The sequence below is a fragment of the Ambystoma mexicanum genome, chromosome 10, assembly GCF_040938575.1.
Source record: "Ambystoma mexicanum isolate Mex_15411 chromosome 10, UKY_AmexF1_1, whole genome shotgun sequence".
In the NCBI taxonomy this organism is placed as follows: domain Eukaryota; kingdom Metazoa; phylum Chordata; class Amphibia; order Caudata; family Ambystomatidae; genus Ambystoma; species Ambystoma mexicanum.
The window spans coordinates 10,087,246-10,112,430 of NC_090932.1; the positions used below are offsets into that span (position 1 = coordinate 10,087,246).

The 25,185-nt window shown below is 48.1% G+C and overlaps 1 protein-coding gene across 1 annotated transcript in view; it reads left to right on the top strand.

The window, feature by feature from the left end:
- The window catches only part of LOC138491098 (probable cation-transporting ATPase 13A4), a 1,104,196-nt gene that overhangs the window by 209,404 nt on the left and 869,607 nt on the right, over positions 1–25,185 (top strand). The window contains exon 2 of the mRNA XM_069617413.1: positions 21,181–21,354. Within this exon, the coding sequence (XP_069473514.1) occupies positions 21,181–21,354 (174 nt within the window). The remainder of the gene's footprint in view (positions 1–21,180; positions 21,355–25,185) is intronic.

Sequence of the window (25,185 nt, forward strand, 5' to 3'; positions counted from 1 at the left end):
CACTGATCTGCCTCCACTTCTTAAAGCAACCCCCGACCCCCCATCGTATCTGCTGCTGCGCCCCCTAGATATTGCCCCTCTGCCACCCCCGCCTCACTACTGGAGGCCCCCCCCTTCTTTCAAGGTTGACACTCTTCTATCTGTCCTCAGGAAGCCCTCTCCTGACCTAGGCGTCCATCTAACCACCAGCGCATCTGTTCCCCCATTACTCTAAGCCACAGGCCTGCCAGCTGGGGCGCTACGGCACCCATGGTCCCCACCAGAAAATATGGGACTTGTATTCCAAAACATCTGGAGAGGCCAAGGTTGCAGGCCTGTGTACCCTTGAATCCGTGTTGCGCAGACAGCATGCCGCAGAATTCTGCCTCACCCAGGTCTCCGCCATTCTCATTGCTCCCCGTCACCTCAAGCTCTTGTCCTCTGTGGATCACCCTCCCTAACCACTGCAGCGCGTGCCGTGCCCTCGCCTGGATTGCTTCCTTCCTCTCTGATCAAACCATCTCCACCTCCTGGTAGACAATCTCTAGGGTCACCCAGTGGAGTTACCCCAAGACTGTCCTTTCCATCCTACTCTTCACCCTCTGCTGCTTCTGCCCCAGCAAAGTAATTGAGTCCTTTGGTTTTCCTGCCAGCTCCTTGAGTAAGATACACATTGTGAAGATGGATTTCTAAACTCTGACCTGGTGGACAGAGGTTCAGAAGGCCACCTTAGATTAGTGGAACAGGGGAACTTTCTGGACAAGCCACACCAATCTACGGTAGCTTGGCAGGCGGTCAAAACTAAGTCTCTGGAGCGGTTAGCGTGATCGGAATCCCATAATGAGCACACACAGTAAAACTCTACAGAATACGCTCAGACAAGTGTATATAAAAATACATATACATTTATTATAGGCCTTAATAATTAAACGCGAATAAACCACAGTAATATAAAACAGTTACCACACAGGCCTGTCACTATTTAACATATATACAGTTACGTTTCGCCTAATGTGTTACAGGGGAAAACACAGCCACAACCTGCAACAGAAGTGTAGGGTAACACAAATATAGCATTAGGCAGTTCTTCAGAATTGATCCCCAACTTAAACAGTCCAGCCCTAAGAAGTGGGGAGCCTTGTGCTTAAAAGTACGTTGGTGCATTGCAAAAGCCTGGTCATGTATAATGAGAGAAAGTGGGTCCTCTTCAGAGTTGTAGCAGTTCAGGAACGGACTTAAGTGATGAGCCGTGTCCTACTATTCAAGGAGGGTCTACCCTTGCAGGCAGAGTGACTTTCGAGTTTCGGGAATCGCTAGGGAGCGCAGGCTACCCAGCTAAGGCGAGTATCTTTTTAGGGATTCTCGTGTGTAAAGAACAATGGCTGTGCCAGGGGGCCACCGGTAAGGAATGCAAGTTCTAACTGACCCGCTACACAGTCCCGGCCAAACTTTGCCAGTCTACTCCCGGTCGTTTGTAGGTTCAACCCATGTAGTTCTACGTCGCTCTGGCTCTCGGCTGCTACGGGACGGGACGATCATCTGTGGTGGGATAGTAGCCTTTTCTCAGCTCTCGATGAAGAAAAGAGGACAGTTCTAGTGCAGCACGTCTCGGGGCACAGGGGGACAGGCAGGCAAGGCTCCTACATTGATTGTCACCACAACAGGGCAACACAGGGACCGCAAATACTTGCGGCATGGCACACTCTCCTAAATTGTGACCCTAGCACACGTGACATTCAGAAGCTCGCAAAAGATGTGGTTTTCGTGGGAGGCTGCATGCCCAAATAAGGAAAGTCTTGGTCTGATCAACCTGGGATAAGGCAAATTGACAAAATGGCCAAGGACTGAACAAAAGACTTTGTGGCACGGCCATTCTCGGCACTGGCCACAGTCTTGAGCTAAACGTGGTAAACTGCTGCCTCCAGTTCATCCTAGGCACACTTGTACAATCACCAAAAAGTCCTTAGAGGGTGTCTAGGGCCATAAAATAAAAGGACCCCTATGCACAGCACTGTAAGGTACTTGGCACATAGATAAAAAGTTACCAAGAAATGGCACCATAGTGAAACATAGTTTCCCAGTACTGACAGCCTGAAGGATGTCAGTTTCCCCTTAACAAGTCAGCGAAAGCCCAGTGGAGCGCAGCTGAAGTCTGTGCACCCCTCAAAAAAGTCAGGCTAGGATCAAAAATAAAAGCTAAACGTTTGTGGGTCCAATAACATGGAAGGAAAGGTGCAGTAAAAAGAAATCTTTCCTAACCCATATAATTTGATTCTTGCCTGGACCTCTCCTCGAACACCTGGCAGTCCCCCGACTCTCGACCACTCGATAGCATCCCCCTACTTTATAGTAAACCCCTCAAAGAACCAAGTCTTCTACCTTGTTGCCCAGAACCACACCCTACTGCTCCTCACCTTTCCCATATCCTTTCCGCCAAACTCCTCACTGCCCCCACCCCCAGCTTTCAATCTTGACCGTGATCTACATCGCCTTTACAGCAATATCCACCCTCTTACAAACCATTCCACAGAATCTCTTGTCTCCAGCCTGGGGTTCATCTTCTCGAGCCTCTACTGAGGCCTTCTCCCACCAATTCGATGCACCCCTTGTCAACATTCTCAACTTTTCCAATTGGACCATCTATAACCTTCCCTGTCTTATGGCCCCCTCTCCCCACTCTTTCTGTGCAGACTTTGTGCCACTTAATCGGGTACCACGGAGAGGTCAATCAACCAGAAAGATACTTTCATCCACAACAGACAGGAAGATGGATGGGACTTAGTAGTACATGTGTTCACTCCTAACCTTTCTTGTTGCAAAGCACTCTGGGTATGACCTCATGCATAACAGAAGATTGTTGGTGGGGACCCAGGATTGGTTCATTAAGGTAGGCTTAGCCTACACTTATCACTGGGGCCCATTTGGCTTTAAAAGAGGGTCAAGCCCCTCTTGGCAGATCATCTGAAGACTTTGCAAGAAGTAACAAGAAGATCTCCTTCGGACCTTGACTGAAGATACAGTCTGCTTTGCAGCTTCCGCCAGTGAAGGAAGGCCAGGATTTCCAAACAGGGCAGCAAGATCCTCCCCTAAACATATCCCAGGGAACAGAGGGAGATACTCGATCCAGAGAACCTCCAGCAGCTCCAGAACCGGTACCCAGCCAGCAAACAGCATGCCCTGCTAGGCTCTGCCGCAAGCTTCCCAGGTGGGAAGTGCCAGAGAGTCCCTGAACCAAACTGAGGAAAAGGCAGCTTCCTGCAACACTCCCCTCCACTTTGGACCGTCCACCTTAAAGGACGACACAAGCCTAGCGAAAAAGCTAGGAGGAGTGCATCAACCAACGTCTGCCTTAAAGGACATTTTCGAGCCAGTCGAGCCCCTCGAACTGCAGTTGACTGCATTGCTGACTGTTGTCATGCCTCAGTCGCTATCGTTGTCTGAGACGCCACGACCAGTGCTTCAGATCCGCTGACCAGCACTGAGACAATTCTGTCCGTCCAGCCTCGCTCGCCGAACTGCCTGCCGCCTGATACCCGCAGCTGTCTCCCATCTTGAACTCTGTCACAGAAGCTGCAAAGCACCCTGAAACCGACTGTGCACTGTCTAGCACCAGGAACGTCTACAGGCACAAGGTACCATGTGGTTCTGTCCTTTTTTACGAAGACCTCTAGTGAAATTTTACGACCCAATGCTCCCTTTGTGCTGAACCCAAGTATCCTTGAACTATAGCGATTCATTACTTTACCGACTACCATCCTGTCAGTATCCAGAGTGCATCCCTTTTCCTTCTTGAAACTGTCTCTCCTCTGTATTCCTTTACAGGGTGGGTTGTATTTTGTATTAGTACCCGGCGAGGGCGCATTCAGAATGAAAGAGCCATTCCGATTGGCCCTCGCCGAGTGGTTACCAGACCGTGAATCCCTCTGTCGGGATTCCACGGCCTTTGTCCCCGTCGGGGGGCGTGGCAGCCCCTCAGCCAATGAGGAGGCTTGAAGCAGGGCCATCCCCGCTCCGAGCCTCCCCAAGGCTGAGAGGCTACCTTCGCCCCCTGCCGGGGACTCGGGTAAGTCTTTTTTTTTGTCCCTCTCCCGCCCTCCCAATCCCATATTACCTTCTATTTGATCCTTTTTCGGGAGCGGACGCGCTCGGAACACTTGTGTCTAAGGTCAGCCAGTGCCACTTGTGTTCCCAGCGCGTCCGCTCCCGATGGCCACCATGGAAAGGGAAAACGGACTCTGTTTTCCCTTTCCATGGTGGCCATTTTCTTGGTCGTTTCTTTTTTTTTTTCTGTCCCGAAACGGGACAGAAAAAACATGCTTTTAGTGCCCCGGTCACGCACATAATGCGGGCATGGGGTACTAATAGCAATATAACCCTTGCAGCAGGGGCATTACCGACTCAGGTAATGCCCCGGGGCCTATACCTATGGGCCCCGGGTCATTACGTGAGTCGATAATGCCCCCGCTGCAAGGGTCATATTGCTTAAGTGTGCTAGAACTGTTCAATAATAATAAAAGTTGATATTTTTATACAACATTGAATCTACCCTTTGTATTTTGGCTGTGTTTAAACTAACCAACGATCCACGACCTTGCAGAGATAAGCCTGACAATCCATACACGTTACTAAAATCAATGAGATTTTAAAATTGACTTGTATTTCTAATCTGTTCGGATCCCTTCTGGTGTCCTAGAGGTGTGGGGCTGATGGATGGTTTAGAAACCAATATTCATCCCTGGACCACTGGTGCCCCGGAAGTTGATTTGTCACACGCCTTGAGCGTGATGGCCTGCTTCTTCTCTGGAGTATAGCACCACCCTGCCCCCTCTGTAAGGCACCCTGGCAATGTTGTGTTGCCTGTTTTGTGGGGGCCTTGACTTCTTCTACTTTTGTTTACCTCTGTAATCTTGTGGCTTTACAGGGCAGTTATTAACTCTGGTGACGAGATGGGGGGAAGAGAATGCGCATTTCTCAGTCCAGTGGAAGGCGACCCAGCTTCGTGGTCTGAAACGTGTCAGCATTTCTTCGCTTGGTGTTAGCACAGCCATGCAATTAGAGGTAATCGCTAGTTTATCTGTGGCTGTGACTCCCTTCTTATAGTTTATTGGTTGAGCGGGAGCTGCAGCTATTAACACCTATTATCGGCCTCTGGCATGGGACACAATAAATGAAGATGCTTATTAGCGGTGTACGTTGGAAGGTGATTCACCCCATGTCACCACTGAAGACGCAGCTTTACTCTGGTGTCTGAAGTGGGGCGAAGTTATGTGAGTCTCCAGAAGCGGCAGCAGAATGCGTCCCACCCCTGACAGTCCAGTGCGGGTTCTGCTGGTGGTCTCCAGAAGCGGTGGAGTGCTGCCCTCCCTTGGGATTGCAGTGTGTGATCTGCTGGGGGTCTCCGGGAGTAGTGGAGGAGTGCTGCCCTCCCCCCTTGGGATTGCAGCGTGTGATCTGCTGGGGGTCTCCGGGAGTGGTGGAGGAGTGCTGCCCACTGTGAGAAACCTGAAGGTGTCTCCCTAGCTAGTCCTGGGGATCTGTCATCCAGGTGGCAGGACACAGCCATTGCTGTTGGATCCAGTACCTGGGAGTGGACCAGTGAGGGAGGATCACCTGGATGGCAGGTCCTCGGGGAGTGGGACACCAACGGGTGAGACGCAGTATCCCCTGAAGAGGAAGTGCTAAGCACAATTTGCACTCCTGCCACCCCTTTTGAAGTACCAGGAACATTCATGCCGAAATATGTGATGTATGACAAGCAAATAAACCAACAGAGAGCCGCAGTTGGGCTCTGTCCAGTACCTATCAGAATAACAGCACCTATTGAAGTACCGACACCTAAGAAAACCTGGACAGTAAGGTACCCATTGAGAAAGCCATATCGACAAGTGAGACAGAATGACGATTGTCAAATGTAATACCCGAAGAAGCTAAAAAGGTACTGAAGTAAGACGAATGGTGACCTCATAAGAACCCGGACTGACTCACATATGGAAGATATAACGACCTGAGAATGATGACAAAAGAGACAAAATACCATGGATAAGTGACATCCTGAGCCTAAAGGGAAGCAATAGATGTCAAGATGTCAGAAACGTATACCATATGCATGATGAAGATATTCAGTTAGTTTAAACGTGTACAGATGCAAGAAACCGCAAGAAGCACAGAAATCGTGAGGCTTGCTTATGCTCAGTAGTAAGATAGATTGCGGCAAGCGCCACCTATACATATATCTACCTCAAAAAAGCACTTTATATAAGTATGCTTCCATTACGCACAAGAGCAGAATCAACCAATGGTTACTGAAGGTCTCAAGAGGAGAGCTTCGCAGCAAACAAATCGAGAATTAAAGACGGAGAGAAACTCAGACGAAGGCAAGTCATGCCAAGAAGCCAAGGTCATATCAGCTGGAATAGGCCAACAGTGGATACAATTAAAGAGAAAGAAGAACAGAGTGTCCTGTTCAGAAAGGTCAAGATAAGCCACAGATGGCAGACGACTGGCAGAATTAAATCAAATACACGTAATTGCATGAAGGAAAGGCCGATTTCACGGTGTCGGTATCATGTGACCAGACAAGCAGGAAGGGATGAAACTTTCACACCTACGCATGGGCCTTTGCCATACCCAGACACCTTAACTTTCCCAGACCAAGACGCAGACTCGAGGCCATCTACAAAGAAATAATTGACACATGACCACTGAGGTGATGATTGATTGTAACAATAATTGTAGGGAAGCTGGAGTGCAGACTAACTCCTTGCACCTGGCAGGCTATTCTGCACGCTGCTAAGCGCAAGTGGAAAAGTATGAGTGGGGTTATGCCAACCCAATCATAGTGGACCGTGTAATCTAGGGTCCTATAGTTGGTAGAACCAATGAGACGTCGTACTTTTAGTGCCGTTTACAGTAGCCATTTTGAAGGAAGGGCTTAGTTGCCCCACCTGACATTGTTTATCCAATCCCCTCTCCCTATTACCATATACAGCTATAGCACCTACATTAAAGTTACCTTCCTAGAACCAATCAAGTTTCATGCTAAGTTTTAAGAGTTACACGTCACCGATGACGAGTTTTTGGCATAAATGTTATGTTTTTTCTGAAATTAATTGGAGTTGAAGCGAGAAGGAAGATCGAGCGATTGCTGATATTCATTGAACTCCCAGTTATTTGTACTTGTCATTAAAAGGGCTCCCTTTGCCAAACTATTGAGTTGCCATTATTGATTTGGTGCAAGACTACAAATCTGCATCCCCATCCATCTTAAGGGTGCTGCTGCTCATCTTAAAGTGCTGTTTGGAAACCCCCAGTCCTATGGGCCGGATGGGATCCATCCTGCACACCCTCTTCTTTCAACACCTTTTCCCCATCCTACCAAGTAGGACATTCAAAAATATTGCCCCCCCCCCGCTTTTACGACATGAACACTTTCACACAAGACGAAAGAGAACGGACTAACACCAGGGCCGTTTACCTGACATGTCTCAATACAAGGGTCAGGCAAAGTCAGGCAATTGACCAGAATCACACACACCTGGCAGCCCTTTCCCTTCCCCACAGGGATAAAAGGTGGAGCACGAGAGAACAACGAGACAGCTAATCAAGCACTGCAGTTCAAGAAAAGGGGAAAGGTGGAGAGAACCAAGAGGGTAACAAGGAGAGAAGTGAGAAGCCTTTTGCTCTATCTCTTCCTGTGTCTCCCCCCTGACTTCCTCCCTGGCTGCTTCCTTCATTTCTTCATACTCCACTACCTTCACATACTTATTTTATGTGCCTTTCCCATCGGATTTCAACACTATTTTTCCTCCTACCCATTTCTCTGGTTCCATCATAGTGTCCCCACTCTCTCCATTACCTATGGGTATGCTTCTCACCCTGTGACCATCTACCTGCATGCCTCTCACTCTCCGGAGCTCTTCCTTAGCTGCTCTTAGCTGCTTCTCTAAGCTATGTAGCCCTCTATACTCTTCCTCATCCCTTAACAGTGTCTCTGAGCTGCGCCATGCTTCATTCTCGATTGGCACTAATGGTGCCTTTGCTTTTACCAATTTTGCTCTCCTCCTACTATCATCCCTTTCCTCATCAGGGGATTCATACCTGGGATTAGTATACCCTACAGCTGCTGCTTGTACCGGGTATATTCCTGGGGTGGTGGGGGCTGGTGCGCTCTCCTCATACAGAGTCGGTACTGTGGACTGTGTGTAGACGCCTGCCTGAGCTGATGATGGCGGGACTGTTGGCTGTGTGTGAGCACTCTCCTGAGAAGGAGGAGAAGGAGGCGGCGCTGTGGGCTGCTTGCGCTCCCTCTCACACATATTAAGCATCTATTCCTTCTTAGGCCCCTCTGTTTCTTCCTCAAAGCCCTTCCAGAGCTCTAATATACCTAGTGTTATGCTCACCTGGCTCCCACCGGGGTGTCGGACGGAACTGGACTCCCACGGTCTCCACCAGTGTGATGCGTAGTGCAGAGATGACTGACTGGACTGGCCCACCTAGCTTTGTCTGCTTGACCCGTGGAATTAGTCTCCTAAAGACGGGGAAAGGGAATTAGCCACCCGTGGATTCGAGTATTAGCACCTCACTGCGTTCCCACTTATCACCTCTGATATTCCCTTTCACAAAGCTCACCTTTCACAAAGCTCACCTTATAGTTTTGAATGATGAGCTCTCCATCCTGCGAGGAATGCAGGGGCGCGTTGATGGCCAGTTACTTCACTGGCTTGAAGATATTGGAAGAGTTCTAAAGAGTTCACAATGTCTGAATAATCACTCTGTCCAATTCCTTTGTTTTCTGTTGCAGCTTAGATCCAAAAGAAGATCGTCTTGTGGCAGGTGAAAGCGATCAGGTAAGAGTCTGTGTTATCCAACACTGTCCGGTAAAAGTTGCCAAGGTTAAACTTGCTGCTTTCTCTTTTCACGCAGCTGCGGCGAAAGAGGATTTGGCGTGCTGGTGATTAATACCTCCGGCGGTAAAATCAGGTAAATATATGATGGAAAGAGATTGTCCTTGTTTGTTCCCTTGGCTCACCTTGTCATTTTTTCCTTGTTCCCCCTTAGGTGCTGGAATGCGGTAACTAAGTGATGGAGACCGCGCCGGACCGTGGTGGTGTTGCGCGGAATGGTAAGTATGGAGCGGCGCTGCTGCTGGCGAAGCGACACGTTTAAAATGAAGTCTGTTTCTGGTTCAAAGATGAGTTGAATCCGAAATCAGGTAAGAAATCCAGTAATGTTCTTGTTCTAACCTTTCTTCTTCTTTCTCCTCCTTTCTAGGCGCTCTGGACACGAGGCGGGCGTGGCAGGATGATCGATGCTGACTGCAGGCAAGGTGAGCGTCACGCTGCAGGATGCAGAATAACGCGAAGCATGTGCTGCTCTTCGGGTGTGGTTTAAATAGCCTCCAAAGTAGTCCCAGCTAGTATTCCTCCACAACCACGTATTCCTCCACAACCACGCCCAAGTAACAAAATAGTTCCCTAGGAAAAGTAGTCCCTTCCATGCCTCACAAGGGCTTGGATTCCTTGCAGCATGGTCTGCATCAGGTAAGTTTAAACATATGAGCCTGGCGCCTATGGCACCAGGACTGTACCCAGATGGCCCCTAACAGGGGTTGCTGGGCTTGCTCCAGATGACATGATGCCTGCTTCCTGGGTTGATGGACTTGGTCTGGATGCCCGGCGGCAGGCATCATGACACCTAGCCTGTTCTTAAGCTTCCTACCCTTGTGTATGGCGTGTAAGTATGTGCAGATATGTTGGAGTACATCTTTCAAGTGAGTGCCTTCGTGTGGCCATGACATGTACATCTTTCCAGCAGTCCCTTTCACACACTCCGCATGATACTTAATGATTTTGGTACTATATCTAGGGAATGCTTTTTATAGGTAGATTGTTGGGGTATCTGACAGGGTGACAACTTTTAAGCAGCGCGCAGCTTGGCACTTACACAGAATAAACAATACAAATAGTGGTCAGCTTACCAATAATCGAAACAAAAATATTCTTCACAATTCTCTCACACTTTTACCTTACACCTCCTCCCCACTTTAAATATACACCACCATTAAATCAATTGTCATTGTCTGGTGCCACGCCCTAATGTCCAAATCCTACCTCTGGGTCACAACAACAAAATCCGCTCGCAATCTAAATGTTCATACTTACCCCATCAAACCCTATCAAAGAATACTATCTGTCACGCTCACAACACACAAGGAAAATCCCTCCTACATGAAATATCTCACAACACAACACAATGCCTGCAATCAACAATGTAATCAATTTAAACACAATACAATGCAATAAAATACAGCTGTCTGCCAGTTTTTGCCCCGGGGTATCCTTATTTCTCTATCTCTTTCACTCTACCCAAAAAAGAAGGTTGGGCCCTCAGGGGCCCTACTGCGCAGCCTTCCAAGACCTTGTCAAGGGATATCCTTTATCAACTTCTCTGTTTCATTAATACCATACAATAAATGCCCCCACCCCCAAATGTTACCCTGCTCATAGCATACTCCTATCCGTGGATCTCTGAGGATTCTGGGCATTGGGGTCCCCTCAATCTGCCAGCTCCTCCTCCGCTTCCATCGGGCGGTGTAAGACCAGACAGGATTCCACTCCAAAGCCGGCTTCTGCTGGACTCCTGTTAAGTTGTGCACAAAAGATTCCGCTCTCCATACTGATACACTGTCCAACAAGGAGGGGTAGCGCAGGGCTCACCCAACCATCCACAAAATCCTAAAAACAAACCATCCCATTCCACCAGATGAAACAGGGGCCCGAAAAAAGTACAGTCCTCTACCAGGTATTTGCCAATAAAAGAGACCACACAGAGGGGATGTAGTGTGCCAATGTGGGAGGGAAAAACGAAACTGACAGCCAAGCTCTCTTTCTCAAATTCTCCAATGTTTGAACAGAGAACAGCAGTTCATATAATATAAATGAGTCATTCTGATTTCATCATGATCACCGAATTATGAAAACCTATCGCTATTGCTCATTGGTCCTAATTGCTAAGCTACATATAGTATCTATATGCCCCCCCCCTACTGATTGCGTAACTCTCTATCTAAGTCCACACATAAAACATACAACCTCATCATGCTTGAATATTATTGGTAAGCTCTAAATTACTTCTGCAGTGAAAAGGACATATGCTTATCGGTTAACATGCAGTAACACTCTCCTTGAGCTGCCACGTTATAAAGAATTATGCGGATGAGGGGAGAAGATCAAGCGTGTCGCTTTCAGTTCTTAATTAAATAAAATAACCCATGTTATCTCCTGCCATGATGTCTCTGAGTTTCAAAGAGTTTGTACTCGCTCAATTGCCAAGTTCCGGCTTCCCCTGTTTTGCCTAAGTGGACGCCCCATCCTGCCTTGACACATTATGAATAACTATTGTTATGAGTCATGCTGCTTTCACCATGTTTCATATTTTCATTGCAGCAATTATTTGTCTATTTAGGCGCATTTGCGCTTCTCTGTCGTGCCTAGCCAATTGCTGAGACATCAATCTGTTGGCTACTATGAGATTTCCTGAGATGCTCCTTTCATCCCATGGATTTCAAATAGTCTGCTGTGTTGTCGTAACTGATTTACCTTAATGGTTGTACGCTCGTTGTCTAGACACTGATATCTTGTTCTGTAATGTAAACCTTCCCTCTGGTGTCCTCGGCTTTGGACATTCCTTTGAGGCAGCTATGTTCAACCAGTGCGGATTTTTCTGAATTAACTGTATTTGTTTCAATAGCGTGAATTGTTGCGAGGCCTCTTAAAGCTAAATAACTTTATTCTCTGCTTTGCTTGTGCAGTTTTAAAATGTAAACTGCGGTCATGTTTTATCCTCTGCAGGACACATTTGCTTTGCTATCTACCGATTTCATTTGGACGCCTGTCACATTATTTCCCTCCCTATGTGTATGCAGCAACCTTATCTACCTACAATTTCCTGCCCTACTTATGTGGTGAATCCCTATCTTGTGTACACCCCTTCCTGTCACCTAATCTATTCTCTTTTAAAACACACTAATTGTGCAAGCTAATGCCTTATCTGATCTCTACTTGTGTAGCACCAACTAATCTTTGACAGCTGAAGTTTCTAATGTGTACATTCTGACCTTGTAACTTTGTTTCTTCTGAGGAAGACAAAGGGGTAGAGCTTGAACATGCTCTCTAGTCAATAACTGCACACTACACTACTGTTGAATCCTCTATTCTAGAATTGTGGATTGCTTCACTCTAGAATCGAGCATTACTGCGTACTAGAATCGTACATTGCTTCACTGTTGCATCTTGCCACATAGTGGAAGTTCCATTTCTTTGCATATCCTGCCAAAGAGGGCCCCTGTGGATGCCAACTTGCCATGTTCTAAGACCGTAAGATCAGTAACACGTTTTGGACGGATGTTACACATTAACCTGTGTCTTTACACCTTTTTTTGCAATCAGGGGGATTTTCATTTTGTTTTTGAAGTGCAACGGGACACAGAATGGACTAGCCGTGTCTCTTCCCAGCTCTGTTTCAATACACCATGTATTTTCATGCTGGTGTTAAGGATTCGTATGGAATCGTCCTGACTTTTAAACCTGTTTTCGTGAGCATCCACTGTAGATACTGCCCACAATCAATAATTGTGGGAGGAATTTACACTTTTTCCAAACCAGACTGAAAAGGGAAGAGTAAAGGTGAATTTGCTTGCATTTCATTTTGGAAATTCACAGAAGGGACCTTCTGCCCGTCCAGGTTAGTTGCCCTGTGCACTGGGCATGTGTACTGCCCTCCCCTGAAACTCCTGCCGGGGCATATTTGGGTAACAGCTAATCACCCAGGCTGCTCTTGCAGACTACTGGAAACAGTTGTGTAGAGGCAGGTAGGTGCAATCCTACCAGTCCCACCCCATTACCACTGTCATATTGGTACAGTCCGAGAATAGCTATAGGTGGGACTCCCTGTATTGTTCCTATACCACATTGAGTGTATGAGCGCCATTATGCACTCAAACAGCCATATAGAATGTAACCTCGCACTGAAAGTGTCAAAGGATGTTGCATGGAAGAGTGTTATATAGAAGGATGTCGCTTGCCAAGATGTCAGAATGCATCTGTGAATATCGTGGATGGACGTTAAATGAAATTGATCAAGGACAGAGTGATGTCATGAAGAAGATATATTAACCTATGCTGAAACAATATGAAAATACTTAAAAGTAACAATGTAACTGAAGAACTAAGAGTAACTTGAACCTGAAGCTAATGTGATCATGAATCTAAAAGAAGATGAATCAATTTACCGACCAAGAACTGTACATACGCAGTAACGCAAGGTAGAAAGAAAACGTATAGAAGCTTGCTACGCCCATATTAGGAAAACAGATGACGGTTCACGTTGAATATAATCAAGCTACCTCAGAAGCAGGCCGAAGTTGTAAGAATCAGAAGGCATGAAAGAACAGTCCCTTGAGCAGACCCGATGATGAGTCAAGGTTGGCCCAGAGCGAAGATTCTATTTTTAAAGGATAAGCAGAGCACACCAGAGTACGTGGATAAACTCTGAACGTGAGACATTCTTCTTAGATGAAGAAGATGAAAACATCTGTGAGAGCCAAACTGCTAGTTAAAGTGTATGAAGTTCATATGAGAGAGAGTGAGCAAGTCTCTAGCGGCCAAGAGGAGATACAGCACCCGCATAATTAAATCAAATAGCAGTAAATGGCAAAATTCGTGGTCCACTCATACGTGACCCAGACGTTGAAAATGAAGACTATTCATTAGAGCTTTGAGCTAAGATAGTGGTGTGCTTATACTCCCTTGAATGTTCCAGAACAGTGAGCAGAAACAAGGTCAACTACAAACTGAAGACTTTGGCTGGTGACCTACTGATGACCGATAATGGTCTAATTGGGAAAATGGGGTGTAGTCTGGTGGGATTCAGACACCTACATTTCGTTTCACATACGTGCTGCTAAGGAGCAGAAAGTCCAAGGTTGGGATAGTATGCCAACCAATCAGTGGGGTTGGGGAGACAACCTAACCTACAACATTACAAGAGCCAATCCCCTGATGTTTTGTCCACTATAATCAGTACTGTATGCATTCAGGGGTAGTTCAAGGCATGCCCTGCAGACAAGGGGTAGCCAATGAAGCACTAACCCGTTTATATTTCATAAGTAGACATGTTCTCTTAACCAATCCCTCCCTTCAATAGGTTTTGTATTTTGCCATGTAGAATGACGTCACAGATGACGCATATTGGGGTATAGGACCTCCATGTAATCAAACTTGGTTGTGAGTGTGCAAGCATCAGTCCGATGTCTATCAGTTCAATAAAGCAGGGTCATCTGGCAAAGTAGCATTTCACCATATTCCTTGAGACAGTCTGGTTATTTGCTCTAAGATCGGGCACACAAGATGCCTCACTGTGCTAGATCAAAGTTGATTGATGCCCCAGAGGCTCTGAAAGACTTCCCATATTCATGTTGTATTTTCTGTGTAGTCACAAGATCTGCTTTCTACAACACGTCAAGGATATTCTATGGCACCTCTATGGGTGTGGTGTTATAGCGACATTGTGTGTGCTTGGGTCAAGAGTTGGCTCTGACTGATCTGCCACAGCTGCCAGTAAGTGAGCAGTCGGAAGCATGGGAAGGCCATGCCTTGACGTCCTAACACTACCCTTTGACCGCATTCTTGTTGCTGGTGGTCACTGTCAGCCCTCATTTCACCACCTCCCACCTGCTGGAGACCTTAACTGGCACCAAAGACCTGTATACAGTGATGCTACCAGCCCAATGTTGCTCGACTTCTGCATCCACGTGCACCAAATTTAAGGCATGGATAATTGAGTTGGGGAAAGGGTGTGGGTGTTCTGGGTGGACCTTTGGTCATGCAGCCTGAACATCGCTGGGGGCACCCAGCACGCACTTTAGCAGGGACAGTTGCGGGCTGGCTCATAAGCACACAGGTCAGCCCAAGGGTTGCTGGGGGCACCCAACACAGTTACTGTTGCAGGGATCTCCCTGATGGCTGTGGTTACACGGCCAGACGTCATCTGCTGGGGGCTCTCGGACAAGCAGCTGCTCTGTGCTCAAACAGAGGGATAGTGGCCTGGGGGCACCCAGGTTACACATGCCAGTCTGGGGGCCCCCAGACCAGCAAGGCCACAGGACTGTTATCACACAGTGTAGGCCTGCAGTCCCATGTGAGAAACCTGACCCGCTAGTCCCCGGGGATCTGTCATCCAGGTGGCCAGGACACGGTCGTCGCTTTTGGATCCAGTTCCCGTGGGTGGACCAGTGCGGGAGGATCACCTGGGTGAGGGGGTCTTTGGGGAGTGGGACACCAAATGGGGAGACGCTGTATCCCCTTCCCTATAACATCTTACCCCCTCCTACCAGGTAGGATATTTAGGAACTTGACCCCCCTACCCCTTCACAACACAAACACTTTGGGCCTCATTACATGGTAGGCGGTAACCATGGCGCTATTAGCGCCATGGTTGCCGCCGGTATTTTACCGTGTCCGCCTTGGTGGATGGCGGAATTACCGTCCTACTCCAGGGTGAGCGGGGGCAGTAATTCCCCATTCACCAAGGCACTTCCCCATTCACATTTTTGCCCCCATAGGGCTCAATGGGAATGGGAAAGGAGCTAATTACGGTACGGCAAATTGCGGTACCGTAATTAGCACCAAGGTCCCTTAGTGTGCCGTTCCTTAACCGCTGGTAAAACCATCTGTTAAGGTCGGGTGCCGCAAAGGGGCCTCGTAGTAAGGCGGTAAGGCTTTACCGGTACCGGTGCCCTTACCGATACCGGTAAACCCTTACCGCCTACCGTGTAATGAGGCCCTTTCTCAAAAACAGCTTCCAAGGCATGCTTCTAAGGCAGCAGGAGCTGTCTGCAGCTGTCCTCTGCTTGCCGCCATTGCCCCTTGCCACGCACACTGTGCTTCACACCTCATCATAGAAAACAAAGGGAGCCCAACAAACTCCCAAGTACTGCCGGCACTCCCTTATTGTCTCACTGTTTTGCAGCCTTGCGCATGTTTGTGCCATACTCCCCTGCCATGCCCAGCCTCTTTTCTCCATCCCGCTGTTTCTCCTGATTCTTCCCGAAAAACTATCACCATAATTCACCTAGTTTCCGCCAATGCTTGCCCACCCATGGCACCAGGCACATCCAAGTCATGCACGCAACCCTCCTTACCTCCCGCCGCACACACACACGCGTTCTGACAATGTAGAAATTCTGCCAATCCCACACTGTAACACGCTTCTTTCCCTCTCGACTTCCGAGGAACTATCAGCATCTGCCTGTGAAAAGACGAAGCTGCCCGCCAGCCTCCTCTTACTTAGATATGCCCTTGAGTCTTCCATGAGCCCTGCGCACATCTGCACAAGTCCCACTGCCCTGTCTTACAAAGCCACGCCTATACCACTTGTCCCAAACCTGCTTACAGACCATCAGGCATGCCAGCCTACCACTGATTTTCATGCCCCAGCTACTCATGCCACGGCCGATCGGAAACACATTGCCATCCCAGCCTCATGTAGATGGTCTGCCTCACCCAAGGAGCTAGCCCACAGCTCCCCTACCGGCCCACCTCCACCATGCTCGCATGAATGCGCCAATCCACACAATACACCTCCCCAATCACTCATCTCTGCAAGGAACGCCACATTGTGTGCTTGCACCACCAGGAGCACACCCACACACCTCCCAGCCTCGATCTTCTTCAGAAACGCTCACCTAGCACTAGATGCAGTACCAAACACCACCTCTCCCAAACACCAACCACGGGCCCCACTCTTAAGTTAGCACCCAGTTCACCCACCCACTCACTTACAAATAGGGCTGTGCCGAATAGCATATTCAGTATTCAGCCGAAGCTGAATAGTTGCTTTATTTAATAAATCCTGTTCCAAACTTGAAAAAATACTCTTATTAAAAAAAAACACCATTTTAAATGCATTATATACTTTTATTTCTCTTCATTGTAATCAATAAGCAAGTTTATTTAAGGTATAATAGCCAGAAAAAAAGGCAGATTTAACCAAAATGAAGGGGCCAAATGTACAGAAGGTTGCTGCATATTCAAAACCAGTGCCAGTCAAAGGAGGAGGCTTCACAAATGCAAAAGGACTAGCTTGAACAAAATGGATATTGCAATTTGCAACCCGCTGTCGCACCCTGGCCCACTTTGATTACCCAACATATATTCCTCTGAAAGGCCTGTTAGGTGGGGGATAATACCCTGCCTGACATAGCCAAGCCTTGCTAGTCTGCACCGCCTATTGTGAATTCTGAATGCTTCTCCATGGGCATGGCCCCAAATGCTGCTCACTTTTCACTTATCCCCGCAACACCTTCTCGCCAAAACACAAACATATGCACCTCATCTAACCAAAGAGTGAGAGCACCACGCCAAACTCGTCCTTGTGTGCGGCTGAAGCCGCCGGTTGCAAGGTTCAGGAGAGTTCCTATGTTTTCTTGAATCATAGTTTGTTGAAGAATGTAGTCCACTCTTTATGGATTCATGCCGTAAGGTCTTTATTTTCACACACAGTGAAAATAAAGATTTGTAGGAATCCAACACTCACCGAGTATGCACCTTTATCATTCCTGATAAAATATCAGATAATGTTAAACTCAGGACTCAAAGTCCTTAAAAAAAGAAAAGGGGGACTATGACATACACAATGGGAAGTGACAGGAGTGGAACTGAATGTATCCTAAAGTGAAATGTGCACATTGTCTTTTCCAACTGAAGAAAGTGCACATTGCACAAACACATTCCCCAAAAGAAACGATTTTTCTGTTTTGTTGCTGGCTAAGTATAAAAGGTGAGCACCTTATATGTCTAAGATTCTGTAACAAAACATGCCCTAAAGAGCAGATTACAACATAAGATATTTTACAGCTGTGTGATAGCAATTTGTCTGGTCTTGTGGCTAAGTGTCTGGTCTAATTATATTCAGTTTTGCAAACTGAAGTCTATATTTGCCTTCCTGAGTTCTTGTTGCATTGTATTCAAATGAGAACAACAAAGTATTCAGCAAAAGCCGAATAGCAAGGAGCTATTCAGCCCGAGCCAAATAGCTTTTTTCAGCCAGAATTCGGCCAAATACTTTCGGTAAACCCCTACTTACAAATGCCAACCAGTTTATCTTCACGCTACCATCCCAACCAACTCCCACCCCACTACCACATCAGAACCTGTGGCCGCAAAACTAAAAACAACTGCTGCCATCATTCCTACCTTTGACTCACCCCCTCAAAAATCCCAACCACTCCAGGACGCCCTCATTAATGCTAGGTCACTCCCAGCCCACGCCCTAGATATAAATGACCTCATCAGTGCCCAAAAACTAGACCCCTAGCCATCACAGGGACTTGGCTCCTCCAGCTTTCCGGTCCTGCACTATATCTAGCCCTCCACTTGGCTACACCATCCACCCAACCAGCCCCATCCACCAATTGAGCCTCCGCCAACGCGCAATCTATGCACAGCAGAGAACTCTAAAGTGCAGCTCCGCGTAAGCCCCGCTAATACGCCAACACTACTGTGATGGGAAGCAAGGACAGGAGAGAGGGGATATGGGCAGGGACACTGGCATGGGAAGTAAGGACAGAAAAGAGGGGATGTGGGAAGGGACACTGGCATGGGAAGTAAGAGCAGGAGAGGGGGGATGTGGGCAGGGACACTGGCATGGGAAGTAAGCACAGGAGAGAGGGGATGTGGGAAGGGACACTGGCATGGGAAGTAAGGACAGGAGAGAGGATATGGGCAGGGACACTGGCATGGGAAGTAAGGACAAGAGAGGGGGGATGTGGGCAGGGACACTGGCATGGGAAGTAAGGACAGGAGAGAGGATATGGGCAGGGACACTGGCATGGGAAGTAAGGACAGGAGAGAGGGGATGTGAGAAGGGACACTGACATGGGAAGGACAGGAGAGAGGGGATGTGGGCAGGGACACCGGCATGGGAACTAGTGACAGGAGAGGGGGGTGTGGGAAGGGACACTGGCATGGGAAGTAAGGACAGGAGAGAGGGGATGTGGGAAGGGACACTGGCATGGGAAGTAAGGACAGGAGAGAGGGGATGTGGGCAGGGACACCGGCATGGGAACTAGTGACAGGAGAGGGGGGGGGGTGGGAAGGGACACTGGCATGGGAAGTAAGGACAGGAGAGAGGGGATGTGGGAAGGGACACTGGCATGGGAAGTAAGGACAGGAGAGAGGGGATGTGGGCAGGGACACTGGCATGGGAAGTAAGGACAAGAGAGGGGGGATGTGGGCAGGGACACTGGCATGGGAAGTAAGGACAGGAGAGAGGATATGGGCAGGGACACTGGCATGGGAAGTAAGGACAGGAGAGAGGGGATGTGGGCAGGGACACTGGCATGGGAAGTAAGGGCAGGGAATGGGGGATGTGGGCAGGGAAACTGGCATGGGAAGTAAACACAGGAGAGAGGATATGGGCAGGGACACTGGGATGGGAAGCAAGGACAGGAGAGAGGATATGAGCAGGGACACTGGGATGGGAAGCAAGGACAGGAGAGAGGATATGAGCAGGGACACTGATATGGGAAGGAAGGACAGGAGAGAGGGAATGTGGCCTGGGACACTGGCATGCGAAGTAAGGACAGGAGAGAGGGGATGTGGGAAGGGGCACTGGCACTGGAAGTAAGAACAAGAGAGCGGGGATATGGGTAGGGAAACTGGCATGGGAAGTAAGGACCGGAGAGATGGGATGTGGGCAGGGACACTGGCATGGGAAGTACGAACACGAGAGAGGAGATGTGGGCAGGGACACTGGCATGGGAAGCAAGGATAGGAGAGAGGGGATGTGGGCAGGGACACTGGCATGGGAAGTAAGGACAGGAGAGGGGATGTGGCCTGGGACACTGGCATGGGAAGTAAGGACAGGAGAGGGGATGTGGCCTGGGACACTGGCATGGGAAGTACGGACAGGAGAGGGGATGTGGCCTGGGACACTGGTATGGGAAGTAAGGACAGGAGAGATGGGATGTGGGAAGGGACACTGGCATGGAAGTAAGGACAGGAGAGAGGGAATGTGGGCAGGGACACTGGCATGGAAGTAAGGACACGAGAGAGGGGATGTGGGCAGGGACACTGGCATGGAAGTAAGGACAGGAGAAAGGGGATGTGGGCAGGGACACTGGCATGGAAGGACACGAGAGATGGGATGTGGGCAGGGACACTGGCATGGAAGTAAGGACAGGAGAGAGGGGATGTGGGCAGGGACACTGGCATGGGAAGTAAGGACAGGAGAGAGGGGATGTGGGAAGGGACACTGGCATGGGAAGTAAGGACAGGAGAGAGGGGATGTGGGAAGGGACACTGGCATGGGAAGTAAGGACAGGAGAGAGGGGATGTGGCCAGTGACACTAGCATGGGAAGTAAGGACAGGAGAAAGGGGATGCGGGCAGGGACACTGGCATGGAAGTAAGGACACGAGAGAGGGGATGTGGGCAGGGACACTGGCATGGAAGTAAGGACAGGAGAGAGGGGACGTGGGCAGGGACACTGGTGTCGGAAGTAAGGACAGGAGAGAGGGGACGTGGGCACAGACCGTGTGGATGTTTGGTTATTTACCCACCCATTCACCAACAATGGCCATGGCCATGCCTATGGCCGTTCCTGTCCACTACCTGCCCCTTCCACCCAAAACATCACCCCCTCCCCCCTGCCCCCCATCACTTTGAATCCAGCTCTGCACTTTCTGCACAATCTTCTGCAAAGTAAAGGCTTGGCTGCACCTACTGGCTGCCGTCATGCAAACCTCCTCACTAAGTCTGGCTTCAGCCAGTTGATATGTGCCTCCTTGAATCGTTTTCTTTTTCTTGGTCAAAATGAGCACTGGCAAAGCCAAAGGTTTTAGATCTGGTTTCCTTTGCCACGCATTTCCATACTATGCCCATGCACTAACATCTTTTTCCAGGTTTCGCCATCACATGCCCAGGTAGTACCATTATGGCAGTGCCTGGTGAATGATTATCCCACGGCTGCCGAAAAGCCCAGACTGTTGGCTTTAGCAATGCTTGTGTAGACCTTTATATCCGAGCCACCTCCCGCATGGGGTCAGGCTCTCGGTCTGCCATTTCTCGTCAGGTCAGACTGCCTCCCTCACCCGCTCTTTGCCACCGGTGCCCAGGTCTTAATGTACCACCTTCTTCCCTTGCAGGAGATATTTGGGTACCGGACGCACCGCTGCCGGGAGGCCCTGTGCATTCTGGGCTACATCCTGTCCCTGGGGTTCCTCCTGCTGCTGTTTTATTGGAAGCCTGAGTGGAACGTGCGAGCCAACTGCGTGCCCTGCGCCCTGGAGGAGGCCGACGTCATCCTGCTTCGTGCCACAGTAGGTTTTTGAGTTTTCAACATGACTTTATCGTATAATGTTCTTTTTCTACTTGCTCTTCATCTTTGAGTAACCTGCGTGATTGGAGTGTGCTATAGACCCGTACACACAGATGGGAGAGCTGTTTTAAATACACACACCGGGCCCAGGCTCGGACTGGCCCATAGGGTAAAGTTCGAATTGTAGGCACAACTTGCTAGTGTGGGCAAGTTTGTTTGGTCAAAATAATTCCAGAAAAACTGGATGAAAATTGGGATGTGATTGAGGAGAATTTACCAAACGAGCCTAAAGTCCAAAATGGTTGGATGTGGTGGACAACCATGGAGGCGTTGGGATTGTGCCTAATTAACTCCATGTCAATGGGGGAGGGAAAAACTATTCCAACGTGGTGACGAGGGGAACACTCCTCAATTTTGGATTATATTTTTGCTGATGCTTTCTTAATTAGCTGCTACGCGAGTTTCTTAGTTTAACACAATAACTGGAGTGTCCACGCAATCCTTATTGCTGAATTTAATTTTCAGACTAAAACGCGGTCACGCTAATTCATGGAGAATGTAGAATCTACCTGTGCAGGGAACGCTATTAGGTGGTCAGACCGGAATATTGTGGTCATGAATGAAGAGTTGGATGGCGTTATCAGAGGTACCCCTTTAGAATGGAAGTTCAGGGTACTAAACCCCTTGTGTTTTTATAATTTCATGGGGGAATTGAATGAACGAGCAAAACTGAATCGTAAATTCTCAAGTAACATTGGGGGGAAAACTACCCATGTTTACACTACTGCGGTGGTAGACGCGAAGAGGAAACTGCATAGAGACATTAGGGCCCTGAAGCGTGGGAGGAAGGGTAACATTAATTTTGGGTCCGAATTGAAGAAGTTGAAACAAAAATACAGAAACTTCTGCAAATCAAAAAAGCGATTCTTTTACAGTTGGATTCAGAATCTATGCTCTGCACTTTAATTAAACATGATGCTCGTGCATTTTGGGTTTTAGTCAACAATATGGACCCTTCGTTTCAGGCTATTGAACTGAATGCTGTACCAGAAACCCAATGGGTGGATTTCTTTGGAGATATCTACGGGTGTGGGTCAATAGATACTGAACTTGACCCGGACATTAGTAAATACATCACAGAGTCCCCGTAGGTCATGAAGATTGAGTGTGAGGACATTGGGGACCTAATAAAGAGATGTAAGAAGCCGCATGCCCTGGGCCTAATGGCCTTACGAACTACACCTTGGAAGTGGACCCTGTAAACTGGTCTAAGGTGTTGTTCATACTGTTTGGAAGTATAATGGACTTGGGCATTCTCCCCGTGTCATGACGTACTGCTAATATTGTTCCCATCTTTAAGAGAGGCTCAAGGTATGACCCAAAAAATTACCCACCTATTTCATTAATCGATGCAGACTGTAAAATGTTCTATTTGCTTCTTCTAGGCCATGCAGAAGAATGGACGCAGTTAACTGGTAGACTTAGCCTATTCCAGATGTGATTCCAAAAAGGACACTCCACAAATTCCAGTGGTTTGATTGTGAGGGCTCTTCAAGATTCGGCACGGAATAAGGGGAATGGATGCACTTACCTGGCATCCATGGACCTCTCAATGGCCTTTGATGAGATATCTAGGAACAGACTGTGGAGCAAACTTGCTAACTGGTCTCCCGGGGGGATTGTTGAGGCTCTTGATGGGCCTCTACGAGGATTCCGGTATCTGTGTCAGATTGAACAAGGACGGTGCCCTGTCGGAACGCATTAAACCCTTCTCGGCTTTGAGACAGGGCTGTAACTAGGCACCATGCCTGTTTAACCTTTACGTCTCTGATGTAGTAAGTTAACTGGCGGGGGCAGGACTGATTGCACATAAGATAGGCTGGATGATATGCTGATGATGTTCTGTTAACTGGCCTACAACGTCTCCTGGCCAAATTCTCCCTATTTGCTAAAGATAATGGCCTTGTGGTTAATCCTAGTAAGACCAAGATGTTAGCCATTTCCCAGGGAAAGAAATCAAAAGGAAGGGCTGGTCGTTGGAGAATAAGGTGATGAACTGTGGATTCTCTGGTTCATTTGGACTTTCAAGGAAGTGCTCAGGCAGGGTGTACTAACATCACAGAGAGCCTATTAAACAAAGGGAAGCTCCTGTCTAATCAGGTGTTGAAAATCGATAGGAAATATGGGCGTTTTTCAATCAAACAATGGTAAGATTGTCCCGAAACTAACCTACAGCCTGCAACTGGTTGATGAATCTTTCTTCAAAGTTCTTGACCTTATTGAAGCGAAAATATGGCATTAAATACTGAAAGTGCTGAATGCTATATCGCTAGCAGCAATCGGATTTGAGTTGGGGACGTTCTCTGAGGGCACGTGTGTAGTGGCAGGTACTTGCCTTGTTTTCAAAATGAATTGACCCTATTCCTCACTCCCTTTGAGCTGTTAGGGAAACAACTCTACTATATGAAGAACAATAGTTCCTTCCTTTCTCTGTTGGAAGTAAGGTCCTTAGTGATTCTGGAAAATATGGCGATGGATAGAGCTATTTTATTGACTAACTCAGACAGAGTAAAGAAAGCTCTATATGACTGTGGGCTTCATTACAAGTCTGGCGGTAGCCGTGTCGGTAAATTCGGCAGGCTGCCGCCGGACTTGTGAATTTTTCCGGCGCCTGGCTTCATGGAAACACCGGGGATTAAGACCCCTGTGTTAATGGAAGTCAGGCGATCAAAAAATCGTTAATCCCCGTTCCCATAGGACTCGATGGGGATGACAGAAGCACCGGCGCTGTATATAACAGTGCTGGTGCTTCCGTGAAGGTCTGTGTGTGGGTGTCGTCCCACCTGCTGGCGAGACGGCAGCCTTCCGCACACTCATGATGAGACCCTATGACTTGTTCCCTATCCCTGCATGGTTTGGTATTTGACCGTAGAAGGCGGGGGGGGGGGGGGGTGGGGCATCTATGATTCTCTCTGTTCACAAACCACTACCTTAGAATGATTTTATTGAGACCGAGACAGAATCTTTCACGAACTAAAGAGATCCTGTTGAGAAGAGGAAGAATTTCTGAGCTAGAGACCAACTGCAGATTCTGCAACCAGAGCCCTATTGAAGCTGCGCGACATCTGGTCTTAGAATGCGTAGCTTAAACTTTAGTAGTACGAAATATTTCCCCACCATCTCTGATCGGGTCTATGAATTAGGCTCACTGAATTGTGATTACATTTGCAAACAATGTCTTAATATTAACTCTATTAAAGAGGGTTTTGCGGTGGCAGGCTTTATAAAGACTATGAATTTGATGAATTGATGCCTTTTAAAATAAGTGTGAGGTTACTGTTTTTAAGATATTGAAGATTTGACCTATTGCTTTGAGAATATTCTCCTGTTTTTATTTTAATCTTGACTTTTGTCCTATTTCATGTATATGTATTAATGGATGTACTATATTGATTTTATTGGCTAGTTTGATAAGTTGCTTCACTTCGTAGCTCGTTGATTTGACCAGTGATACTGAACAAATATTCTTTAAAATCACAATTTGCAACACATTTTCCCCCCAAAGCCTCACTCTTGGGTACTACTCAAGTAGTCTGTCGGAAACTGAATGAATTGCCATTTCGACTGTGGGCCACTTTTGTCACTGGTGCCCGAGCCAATAATATGCCCCAATCCAACCATGACTGGGTCGGTCTCTCCCCCTCACCCCTCTCACCCCCCCCCACACCTGCATCCCCCTGTCAGCCTCCTGGGGCGCATTCAGTCACTGCAGTGTCTTTTCCGCCTGAAGGATTGCGATTGCGAGCCTATCAAGTGACTCCATGTAAACTAT